The following is a 12,937-nucleotide window of genomic DNA, read 5'->3' on the forward strand; positions in this document are numbered from 1 at the left end:
CCCCGCGCAGCGGCTCCGCCCCCCCCCCCCCCCCCCCCCCCCCCCCCCTTGCCTGGCCCGGCCCCCCGCGGAGGGGCGGTGCGTCCCGGCGGGTCCCGCGGCCGCGCTCGGCGGGGAGGGACACGCTCGGGGGGGGGTGGGCGGGATACGGCGGCCCCCTCCGCCCCGCAGCATCCCCGGCCCCCGCGTTTGCGGGGCTTTGCAAGGAGGTCTTTCCCTTTTGGTTTGGGCTTTTTTTTTTTTTTTTAATTTTTTTAAATTTTTATTATTTTTTTTTTTTTTTTTGCGGGCAGAGCTGCGCCGGTACTGGCAGCTCGGCATCCGCGCCCGGCCGGCAGCCTGCAGGGCCGGGCTGGCTCGGCAGCTGCTGCCCCGGGAAGAATTCGGGTCCCCGGGGGCGTTGTCTGAGGTGGCTCCGCCGCCCCCCAGCCCTCCCCGGAGCCCCGAATCCAGCCCCTTCTGGAACCCAACCCGAGCTTCCCTCTGTGATGCTGCTGTAAAATGGTCGAGTGCCATTGCACAACGCACTCTGCGAGAGCTGGGCAGAGCCGAGAGGCACGATACTGGTCAATAGATCCAAAACTGGAGTAGTTACCCATCAAGCCAAGAGCTGGGGGGGCTGCCGTGGCCGGGGGGAGCACAGCCGGGGCAGAGTGGGGTCCCCCCCAGCAGCAGCCTCCCGGGAAGGGCAGGCAGAGCTGGGGGCAGCAGTGCTGGGAGCCCCTGCTGCACGCTGGCACAGGGAAAAATACGCACCAGGCACGGCTTTGGAAATCAAACCCTCTCACAGCCTCTGAAAATCTGTCATTGCCTGCCGCCCAGGATTTTCCCCAGTGGTGTTTACGCAGCAGACAAGGTCAGCAGTATCTGCTCTTAAGGAGCCTGTAGCAGCTCTGGCCTTGGGAGAGGAGCTTTTTATATTCCTAACTGTTAACTATTATTGCTTTACACGTGACTCTTGGCTGTGCCGGGAGTCAGATATGTAGATAGTTGGTAAGGCCATTTCAGAAACCTGAGCAAGGCTGTCATCTTCTGAAATAACTCAAGGGGCACTCAGAAGCATGACAGTGTTTAAAATATGCCCCGTGCTTGACTTGCTTGAGCAATGCAGCTCCCTGGAGGTGTACGGCGGGGTGCCCGCTCGGGACGGGATGGTTTGGGTGGGCGGAGCTGAGGATGGATGTCCAGGCGAGGGCAGGCCATGGAGGCATCTCCATAATCTGAGGGTGCTGTGGAAGGTGGAGGCACGGACCGGGCAGCGATCGCTGCGGCAGCGCCTGGGGAGGAGAAGCAGATGGTGGCATTTATCCAGGCTGAGATCCGCTGCTGCTCGGGGCAAGGGATGGAGAACAACATCATGCAGTAAATGGGGAAGGTTTAAATACCTCCTGCTCGGAGAGAGGCTGGAGGTGGCATCTCGATGCCGAACCAGAGCCACCCCACAGCCAAAACTGCCCCCAGTGATAAGAGGAGAGTGGGGACCAGCGCTGAGTGGGGCAGAACAGGGGCCATGGGCCTGCCCTGCCTGCACAGGAACCGCAGTAAAGACAGGCAATGCATGCCTGCTCCCACAAGGAAATAAGGAACTGGGAGTGCATTGTCTTAAGCATTAATGGTAACTCAGTAATTATTCAGTCAACAGTAATAACAGGAATAATTTACAGTGCTCATAAATAAGTGGTTAGGCTGCAAACATAGCCCATCAAAACTAAGCGGTAGGCATTTATGGCATGCTCAGGTTTATCTGGTTTGCAGATGAATCCTTAATGTATTATAAACGTGAAAACACCATGGGGTTTACTCTCATATTGTGAATCTACATACATTAGTGGTTACCGAAATACCTTGTGTTGTAGCCAGCTCTGCCACAGCACCACTAGCATACGATCATTTTAGCCCAGAGCGATGCGACCCTCCTGCCAGCCTCTGCTGGGTGCTCCCCTGATTGCAAACCCCGCTTATGATCCAACATCAGGGATGCTTCAACCCAGGCATGGAGATTATGAAAACCACACGGAATTAGTGGCCAGTAAACGGCTCAGGCAGCTGTGGAGCAAATTCACTGTAGGGGAAGGAACAGTCCTAGTTCTCCCAGGTGACCCCTCCGAAAGCAGTCAGTGCATTTCACTGCAACCTTCTAAAACATGATTTCAGCTATTAGATGAAGAGCAGCGTGTGGGAAACGAGGTCAGAGAGATTCCTGTAAACTGAAATCAAGAGGCTGAGGAGCCGGTGGAGCAAAGGAGGAGAATGTCTGTCACAGGGGGAGAAGGAGCGAATCTCTGAATAGCTGAGAAACCACCCCTTGTGCAAATATTTCTTGTGCAAACAGATTTTTCCACCATGGCCTAAACCAGTCAGACAGGGGCTGGGGGAGGACGCGGCACCACTGGCTGTGGTGATGCTGCAAGCTGCCCGGCGGCCGTGGAGTGGCCCGGCTCCTGCTTGTGTGCGGTCACATCACCCTCACCCTGCGTGGCACTGCCACCCTGCGTGGCCATCACTGTTGCTCCTGGTCTGCTCTGGGTTAGGGTAGGGTGGTTACCGCCTGTGGCGGCTCTGCTTTTTCTCTTCTGCTTGGGCAAGGCCCCTCTCAAGGCAACCTCTGCTTTGGTGGGACTAGTGTGCTCACTTGAAACCGTATTCATTTATGGGACTTAGAGCTTTTAGAGGCAGGTGTGGCCATTGCTTCCCACTTCCTGGCAGTGGTGTGCGAGCTCTTCCCCTCCCAAGCAGAGCTGGGCAGACAAGCGCTCAGCATGATTATTTTTCAGGCAATTGTATTTGTGGTAGGATCCCATAAAAGTGGTGGAGCCAGGGGGCCAGTAGCACGCGTGTCAGGATTAGGATATACCCCCCAAAACGCATCTGCTCAAGTGGAGACAGCTTTCCCAAGACCCTCCACCACTCACCAAGGACTTCAGTAGTTTTACCTGGTGCAGTGTCACTCCAGTCACGAAAGATGCACCACCTTGGCCCTGCAAGCTAGCAGGGCACCAGCACATGCTTCCACTGAAGCTCCGCAGCAGGAGCAGATGCACTGAGATGCAAAGCTCTGCACTGAGGAGCAGCACCATGCCCTGGGGCAGCATCACCCGGTCCTGCTTCCTTGGCCCCTCAGCCTTTGTGTCAGGGCACAGGGATGTGGGTCAGGGCAGGCAGGGTTGCATCAGAGCAAGGGAAGACAAGGGATCTTGTCAAGATAAGGGGCGGGATGTCTGACGGCACACAAATGCCCAGGGGACAGGCTCAAACCCATCGCTGCAGCTTAAAACGGCCTCTCTCAGCCCAGCTTTTGCCAGAGATTTCTCAGAAATGCTGCCCTCCAGGTGTATTGGGCTGTTCTCACCTGGAAACCACCCTGCAACGCTGGGAATTCTCCCAGCCCGGGCCCAGAATGGTGGATGAATGGAATTAAATCCAGCCAATCACAAGGGGTGTTCCCCAGGGCTCAGTATTGGGGCCAGTTCTGTTTAATACCTTTATCAATGCTCTGGATGAGGGTATCAAGTGCACCCTCAGTAAATTTGCAGATGACACCAAGTTAGGTGGGAGTGTTGATCTGCTGGGGGGTAGGAAGGCTCTGCAGAGGGGTCTGGACAGGTTGGAGCAATAGTATGAGCTTCAGCAAGGCTCAGAGCTGGGTCTTACACTTGGGTCACAACAACCCCACGCAGGGTTGAGCAAGAGTGGCTGGAAAGCTGCCCAGTGGAAAAGGCCCTGGGGGTGTTGGTTGACAAGAGGAAACGGCCTCAAGTTGTGCCAGGGGAGGTTTAGATTGGATATTGGGGAAAATTTCTTCACTGAAAGGGTTGTCAAGCATTGGAATGGGCTGCCCAGGGAAGTGGTGGAGCCACCATCCCCGGAGAGATTTAAAAGCCGTGTAGATGTGGCGCTTGGGGACATGGCTTAGTGGTGGCTGAACGGTTGGACTCGATGATCTTAAAGGTCTTTTCCAACCTAAATGATTCTATGATTCTTCTCCCATTCTGCCTGAAACTGCTGGATATTTCGGTTTCCATCACTAGATGGTGCAGGAGGCAGGCGCAGCGGGGCTGGGCTGAGCTGGGCTAGGTTAGGCTGGGCTGGAGCTCGGTCTACCCAGGCAGCCCGGCACCCCATCTGCCCCTATGCACCTCTTGTACCCCCACGCACCCCCTACACACCCTATATAGCCCCCTGCACCTCCATTTACCAGTCTCTACCCTCTGCAGATCACCCACCCCCTTGCACCCCTCCGGATGTTCAGAAACGTCCCGGGATGCGCTGGCTGGGGTGTTGGGAGTCTCCATCCCGAGGACTGTCCCAGGAGGGATGGGAGTGGCTGGTGTGGTCTGGGGACAGGAGCAGGGATCGGGTGGCCTCCTGAGGTCCCCTCCAGCTGACTTTCCCAAGGATGGTGCTCAGTGTCCCTTGGGGGAGCCCCAGCCCCACTGTCCCATCGTGCTGGCAGATGCTCGCTGCTGGCCTCCTCGCACTCCTCAGGTTTGGGAGTGAATTATAAGCACGTTTCTTAAAAAAAAAAAAAAAAAAAAAAAGGTAGTTGTTTTCATTAATAAAGCTAAAAGCCTGAAGAGGGCTTGAGCTGCGTCTTTGCACAGCAAGGCAGCGACCCCGTGCACATTAACTGCCCAAAGCGGCAGCGCTGGCCGTAGCCCAGAACCTCCCCACCAGCTCTCCCTGCATGAAGGAACTGCTTTAGGACTACATAAAAATTCAAAATATTTAAATATCCTGGTGTGAAAAGTGCCTTCCAGGCTGGGGGAGCTCGGTGGGTGTTTCCTGACAGCCTGCGCTTTCCTGGGGAGAAACAGAGAAGTGAAATAACTTGCATATATGTTCCCTTACAGTCAGGAGCAGTTTTGTGTGTTTTATTAGATGTGTGGGGAAGATTTTTTTTCCCTGAAGTAATTAAAATAGCCTCTTTCAGACATGAGAAAGGGAGGAGAGGGAACTTTTCCAAAGAGCCTCTTTCCCTCTACCTCCCCTCCTATGGCACAAGAACTTTTATCCTAATAGAAATGGACCAGCTGAGATTTTTTTAAGGTCCCTGGGGCAGCCATCCAGTAACAAAAGCAAAGTTAAACAACTCCAAACAAAAGCAGCAGAAGAAAGGGGGTGTGGTGGTAGAAATAATGCCCGGCTAAGTAGGAAACTTTAATGATGATACATGGAAAAAGTTAAACAATTAGAACTTGAATCAGTTTGGCCCCGGTCCCACCTCATTTCGTTAATAAACGGTGCCCTTCATCATGTTTGATCTTGCACCGTCTTTTTTTCCAAAGCAGCCAGGAGCCCGGCGGAGGCTCCGGGGTTGGGCAGGTCAGACGGCGGCTGCTGCGGGGGCCGGGGTTGCCACAGGGACAGTGGGGGGGCCTCGGAGGGGCCTCAGGGATGCCCAGGCCCCCTCTGTCCCCCCTCTTTGGTCTCACACCTGGGGGGCCACCCCCCAGAGCTCAGCCGTGCGGCTGAAGCCTCCCAGCACCAGTGCCCAGGGCAGAGCCGGGGTGCACAGTGGCTACAGCACATAAACACATCTGACATATGTATGCGCTTAGGGGTGAATAGAAAAATCACTAACTGGAGAGTCGTAAGCACGTTAATTATTTGAATATGTGCACTAATTAGAGATGGAGTTAAACAGATCCAAACTGGATGGAAATCTTCCATGCCACATGTGAATCCTCAGAGGCTTTGTCTTTTTAAACGTTTTAGGCACATACAAGCAACAATTTCAATATATGAACGCCATCCAAATAAAACCTTTTAGATTAAATATCTGTTGGAGGCACTTAACTCGCATTGCTTTTGACTTTCCCACATACCAGTGAATCAAATACCAATCAACTATTAAAACCAGACCTATGGAGGTCTAGCTTCCATGAGCAAGCATCCCGCTACAGCACAGCTGTGGAAACCCGGCCAAGCTGCCCTCGCCCTCCTGGTCCCCCCTGCACCCAGGGGGGTTTCTGGGGGTCGAGGGTCAGCAATGACGGGGTGGGACAGGACTTTTGGGACTGGTTTTGCCCCCGCCGTGCCGGTGCCGCAGCTCCTGGCTCCCTGTGCTGGTTTATGGAGATGGAGCCTGAGCAAGCGCCACAGCCGGCGCCGTGCAAGGGGATTTTCAGGAGCACGGTTTGCTTATGGCTGGGCTGTGGTTTGCATCTTTACTAGGGAGAAGGGTGTTCACCCTTCTGGATCACCCCAATCATGAGGCAGGTGACATCCCCAACCCTGCAGAGCTGTGGCCCCTGGTCCAGTGAGAGCGTGGGCTGCCACGTGGGAGAAAATACTCTTGGAGCAGCACCGTGGCTGGTGAAACACTGCTAATAAACTTAATTCCATTGGCCTTATGCAGTGGCAGAGGTGGTAAAGCTCTGGACCATCACAGGATGAGCTGGGTCACACCGGTGGAGAGGAGCCGGGCACCCGTGGGCGTTCAGATAATGGGCAGAGACACGATGGGGTGGCCCAGGAAGGTCTCATGAGTTAAAAAACCCCCAACCAACACCATGCCAAAACACAGGTCAAACCTCAACCCAGGTTCTTCATGCACAACCCCATGAGAAGTGTGGCTCTCTGTCTCTTTTTAAAATTTATCCTGTGTCCTTGCCTGGGCGCCGAGGGACCCACGCACGTACGGGCACGGCCACGGGAGAGGCCCAGCTGGGGACCGGGCGAAGGCCGAGCTAAGTACGGCGAGACATCAAACTGACAATACAATTTTATTTTGTATTTCATACAAACGGCGCCCTTCCCCACGTTTTGCAGAGTTAAATAGTGTTACCTGGCGACACGGGATGCTCGCTTGCCGCAGCTCCTACAAACCCCCTAACGTGAACGAGGTGGCCCGAAGCCGGGAATCAACGTGCCCCGCGAGGGGGTTGCAAGGGCGGCTCCAGCTCCAAGCTCCACAGGGGAATCAAATGAGTCGGTTGTTCCTAAGAAAGGGTATCATGAGACAACCGCACGGAAAAATTGATTTGTGGGAACTTTGTTTCAAATTAAAAGAGAAGTCCCATGCCCAGCGGTCCCAGTGCTGTACTGGTGCAGCAGCCGGGTGAGACCAAGGATGCCCCACCAGCAGCCCGCTCAGTTAGGTATTCAAAATGAGGGAAATGAAACAATTTATGAATTTCTCAGGTGTCCCTTGTGCCAGGGCTGCCAGACAGCTGGCATCCCTGCAGGACATAACCGACGGAGTCGACGTGGGGGGACAAGATGGGGGACAGGAGCTGCAGGGAGTGGCGGCTGCGACCGTCTGCTGTGGGAAATCAGAAAACCCCCCCACGCCACTCGTGTTGTGAGTTTTCCATTGCTCAGCTGAGCTGGATTTAGTCCTGGGTTTGGGTGACACCTGAATTTTCAAGCTACTGGCACCAGAGCTTGCCTCAGCAACGCACGAGGTTAATGGAGGAATTCAGAACAAATATATCTGATAATGGCAGACTAACGAGCTCCAAGCAGAGGCCTGCAAACAGGGGCAGCAACGCTTCCCACCTGATTATTGTTAGCCTCCTCCTCATTTACAGTTGTCCCAAGTATTTCCCTTCAGATGGCCCAACCTACCGAGCAAGGTGATGCAAATACAAGAAAAAACGAGGCTCAGCGCCGTGATAAAAACATCCATGTGTTTCTTGTACTTTAAATAATTAAAAATCCTGATGGCAGAAGGAAGGGGAGGAGGATGTTCTGCTGCCAGCAAGAACACGCACGGCCAGCATCCCTGCAGCTCCAAGGTGGGAGCCAGCCAAGATGCACGCTTGGGCACATATGCTCCATGCTGGGAGGCTGCTGGGCACAGGGCAGGAGCAGCTTCAAGCCCTGTAAGGCATGAAGAGGTCTAGATGTAGCCCAGTAACACCCTAAAATCCTTACTCCCTTCTGGGGTGCAGAGCCTGTAGGAAGAAATTGTATGGTCAGCTCTCAACCCTCCTCCAGTCCCAGATTTCTCAGACCCCTGTTATGGAGACTCAGAAGGGGAAGGAGTGCTTTGGCCCCATCTTTTACTTTCCTTTTCCACAGAAGGGAAGTGAACACAGACATTTCTTTTTCTCCCCCCCACCCTCCCTCTCTCAAGTGAGGAAGAAGGAGGCTGCTGCAAAGCAGAAGTAACCTTGTGGTACCAAACACACAGCTCCTACCACCATGTGTAGTGGCATCCAGCAGCTGGGAGACTAAACTCTCTCTCTCCTCCAAACACTAACATGAATAAAACATTTCTCCAACAAAGCAACATCCCAAGATCCTCAAAAACTTGTCCCTGCCAAATAAAGCAGACAATGGACCTGGCTGAAGGCACAGCCTTGGGATACGGGTATAAATCCGAACTCGGGGCTCACCGCTGCTGTGGGTACTTCCCAAGTGCCTGGAGGGATTTCATCACCCCCTCCCTGCTGGGATAGCAGCAGTCTGGGGATCTAGAAATAAAAGACTACAAAAATATAGCAAAAAGCTGGGGAAGAGTCAGAATGGCCAAAGCAAGGACAGCTGGGGGGCAGGAGCACGGGAGGGGGGAATGGCCGAGGTGGGCTCTGTGCTATTTCAGCGTCCTTTAAAGGTGCGCTTGGGCAATTAGGTGACAGAGAACAACTGAATTAGGAGTGAAAGAAGGAAGAAAAAAGCCTCGTCGCACACTCAGTGTGGAGATCTCTCGGGGAACTCAGATCGGTCCGTGTCAGCCTCAAACTGCAGCGCCCTGATCTGGGAAATTTCACAGCAAATACTGTCGAAAGAAACTGTCCTTCCTCAGCACATCTGCTGGGATGGGGCTGAGCCGGGGACCCCGACCCACCAGTGACACATCCCAGACTCGTAAGGGGGTCAGTTTTTAATCACTGGGGCAGCTGGAGGGCAGGAGATGAAGGTTAGGATATAGGAGTCAGCTTCTTTTGTTAAAGTGCCTTATTTGCTTTGAGCTTTTAAAACATCTTCCTTGCTTTTTCAGAAGAGGACAGCAAAAGAAGGAATACTGGTTTTATATGAAACAGATTAGAGAATTAATCAGTATTTACACAGATCTTGGATAAGGCTACGGCACAGACTAATAACCCAACGCAGCAACCCAAAAAGCAGAGTGTCAAAAAGAAGGGAAAAACCTGTTCGTATGCTTTCAACACCATCCCCCGGAGATCCCAAGTGTAAACGGTTTTATCTAGGAAAAGGCATTTTAACTTGGGCTTTGGTAATCGGGGTTGATTACAGCCACATTGCGCAGCCGGCGGGGAGGACGTGGGTGGGCGCGCGGCCGCCCGACCTCTCCAGAGCACAGCCCGGGTTTAGACAAGTTCAACTCTGGCGTTTGGATAAACAGCCACCACGTCATATCCCTCGGGGGGCTTAACCCTCTCCTTCGCGTGCGTCTCGCAGTACAGCTGCTCTTCGATGAAGAAATACCCTCTCTGCTTCAGGTTGAGGCCGCAGTCGTCGCACATGAAGCACTCGGGGTGGTAGAGCTTGTCCCGAGCTTTGACGATTGTGCCCCTGGTGAGAGACGGGGAGAGCTCGGGTGAGGCGGGGAAATAATGAGCATAAACAGATTTTCCTCCTGCCTCGAGTAAAATGGCATAAGGGAAGGAAAGCAGCATGTAGAGGCACGTCAGGGTGTTATTGTGAGTTCCCATGCCAACATCTCAGCCCACCCAAAGCTACTCCACCGTATTTCTGCGGGGAGGGACGCTCCGTTCCCCGGCCGCCCTGCTCCACGGCTCGATGCAAAGTGGAGCCTGGAATCTCTATGCTCGGCCTGGATGTGAACATCGGGAGCCAGCATCCTCCCGGCGCTGCTGGCAGGGCTGGGGCTGCACACGCGGGCACCGTGGCTTTTGGAGCCCAGACCTTCAGCTCACAGCAGCAGCGAGAACACAGTTACAGGCGTTTGCACAGCAGACTCTCAGCCAGCAAATCTGGCTTGAGCAGGACGTAAATTACACCAGACCATAAATTACAACACCATGAAGCAGAATAATGCATACATTCTCTGAAATCAGACCCAACATCCATCCATCGGAGAGTAACTCTTCAACAAACAAAATTAATCCGCAGGCGTCTCCTACTTGACCCTCAAAGTGTCTCTCCCTCTGTAAGGCAGCGAAAGAGTGCCAGCGCTATTCATAGTCCCCAGGCAGTTACTATGATAAGCAGGGCAGAAACCATCTCATGAATCATCCCCATTTTGCTGCAAGATTCCCTTAAAAGGGGCAATCCAAATCGTATTCCTTAATTCCAGGTTTATATATGGTCAGCAAAAACCAGAAAGGGATTCAAGGGATTCTGCTATGAATGTGAGGGATTCTGCTATGCATGCAAGGGGTTCTGCTAAAATGCAAGGGATTCTGCTGTAAATGCAAAGGGTTCTGCTATAAATGCAAGAGATTCTGCTATGAATGAGAGGGATTCTGCTATAAATGCAAGGGGTTCTACTACGCATGCAAGGGGTTCTGCTATAAATGCAAGGCACTCTGCTATGAATGTGAAGGATTCTGCTATGCATGCAAGAGGTTCTGCTATGCATGCAAGGCATTCTGCTCTAAATTCTAACCCGTGTGTCTGGAAGGACCCGGCCCAGCCGCATCCCTGCGGTACCGTCCCCAAAGAGCCGCGACACTCACACGATCCCGTTCCCGCAGCGGGTGCACTCGGGGAGCATCTGCAGCCCGGACATGGCACCGCCGAGCTTTGACACCGGGGACTTGATGCTTCGGGGGTTGCTCAGTTTGTCGAGTTTTTCACCTGCCAAGAATTTTAAGCAGACACAGATTGAAAACTTGTCCTCCTGGGGCATTATTATTATTATTATTATTATTATTATTATTATTATTATTATTATTATTATTATTATTATTATTATTAATTATTATTATTATTATTTTCCCTTTCTTTTTTTCTTAAGGAGTCAGATGAGTCTCTGCCTGTCATAACAGAACCTGTGACTTGCTTGTTAGGAAGTAAAAAGCAAATAGTGAGACCAACTATCCCAAAAGCCACAGATTTGGTTTGCAAATGACTGAAGGACACTGACTGTGCTGACCCTCTGCTCACCCTAGCAAAGCATGGATGGTGACAGAAACCCTCGGCTGTATCAGCAGATGATCCATCCATGTACCGTGGTAGCGCCAACTCAGTACATACACCTCGTCAAAAGGCAAAGCAGCCTTAATCTAGAGATGAGGTGAATTTGGCTGCAATACTACTTAGTGAGTTAAGATAGATAAACAGCAAAAATCTCTGAAAAGCTCCAGAAAGAAGTTCTATCACACCATTTCAGGTGTACTTGGTAGATCCACCATCAATCAAGGAGACAAAGATGAAAGCCTTTTGGAGAATTCAGAAAATGAAAACAAACAATAATAGAATTACATGCATTCTTCTTAGAACACTCATTTAATCGCAAATAACCCAAAATAAAACACTGTGATAGAAAATAAGGTCTTCTGGGGCATCAAGCCTCCTTTCATAAAGGTCCAACAACAGGAAAGGAAGTAATGAAAATTCTGTGCATATGAAGAGTATCATGGCAAAGGTCTCAGTGTTGCAGCCCCCCTCCCTACAGATCATCTACTGTCTGCCCTCGTACTCCGGGCAGTGCAAACCACTGGGACACTTCAAAGCTTCCAGTAAGCACTGCGTGATTTTTCACGGCTCACAGCTTTTGGGTATATATTGATCTGTGGTTCCTCTGTGATGGCCTAAGGTTATAGAAAGGAAAAGCTCATGAAAAAGGACAATGTACTTTCCTCCATCAGCTGACAGAGTTGGGCAAAGCAGCTGAGGATGAAACAAGCCATTCTTCGGCATCCAGACTTCCTACGCTCCCTGAGCTTCCAGGGTATTTCAGCGCAGGGTCAATCTTAAACAGGTGCTGGAAGCCCGTGATGCCCAGGAGGTCTCAGCAGGGGCCCAGGCACTTTCTGACCCAGGTGTCCCTACACACTGCACCCGTTTTGGAAACTTCCACTCGGATCTTTCCCCAAAGTGCCCCCCCACACTGCCGCAGGAACATCTCAGCTGTTGCTAAAGCGAGTCGTTAGTACCTGGAACCGGTGCATCCCGGCTGGTGGTCCCTCGCTGACCCGTGGGGGGGGGGGGGGAGGTTCATGTGGTAGGTTTCGGAGCACATCGCTCGGCAGAGCTTCCTTCCACGGAGAGACACTCCCCACCCCCCCACCCCCCCGGTCCAGCATGGTGCAGGGCTCGGCTGGGGAAGGGGGGGCATGCCCGACCCCAACACCCCGGGGTCACCCTCGGGATGCGTGGGCACCCTCTCGCAGCAGACCCCGTCTCCAGCCGTGGCTCTGATTCAGAGACCAACGCTGCCAAGGCTTCTCGCCAAGCGAGTAAATCTGAGGCTAATTTCCCACCAAACCCCACTTTCCCAAGATAAAATATAATCTTTGGAGATGCTGAGAGCTTTGATACGCCTGAGCCTGCCTGCCCAGGAGCAGACCGGGGCTGCCCCACCCCGGGGGTCCTCCGAGGGCTCGGCTGGCTCCAGCCAAGCTCTCCTGTCGAGTCCTTCCGCTGCCTTGCTGGGAATAAACCGAAACAACTGCTCAAGCTGTTGGTTTCCCCCAGCGTGAGATATGGTGTGCTTGGGCTAGACACGCTCATCTGCCAACATTTAACAGTTAAGCTGTCACTGTGTCTCAGACAGAGAGCTTGGATAAGCTGCTTAAAAGAGAGAGGAGCCGGGAGGGGGGGGTGGGGAGGGAATAAAAAATTTTACAGCAAAATGAACCCTGCAGAGAGGGCTGCTTCCCATCTTCCCAAACGATGGACCATTTCCTTCTATTTACCAGCCCGTGTTCTCATTGTAATTTATGGTCCTCAGCAAGGCAGCGAGATGCTTTAACTCCACAATTTTAGCCATCGTCATCCCCATTTGTGGCTGCAGTGCTCATCCCTCCCATGCCAAGGGCACCTACGGAGGCAACCGCCG

The 12,937-nt window shown here is 52.7% G+C and overlaps 1 protein-coding gene across 1 annotated transcript in view; it reads right to left on the reverse strand.

Annotated features, from left to right (window-relative positions):
* Nucleotides 1–6,712: 6,712 nt before the first annotated feature.
* PDLIM4 (PDZ and LIM domain 4) overlaps nt 6,713–12,937 on the reverse strand; it is a 53,280-nt gene continuing 47,055 nt past the window's right edge. The window contains exons 6-7 of the mRNA XM_042790395.1: nt 10,611–10,731; nt 6,713–9,483 (exon numbers count right to left, since the gene is read on the reverse strand). Of these exons, the coding sequence (XP_042646329.1) occupies nt 9,279–9,483; nt 10,611–10,731 (326 nt within the window). The 3' untranslated portion in view covers nt 6,713–9,278. The remainder of the gene's footprint in view (nt 9,484–10,610; nt 10,732–12,937) is intronic.

Source organism: Tyto alba, unplaced genomic scaffold, assembly GCF_018691265.1.
Source record: "Tyto alba isolate M040663 unplaced genomic scaffold, T.alba_DEE_v4.0 Super-Scaffold_17, whole genome shotgun sequence".
Lineage (NCBI taxonomy): Eukaryota > Metazoa > Chordata > Aves > Strigiformes > Tytonidae > Tyto > Tyto alba.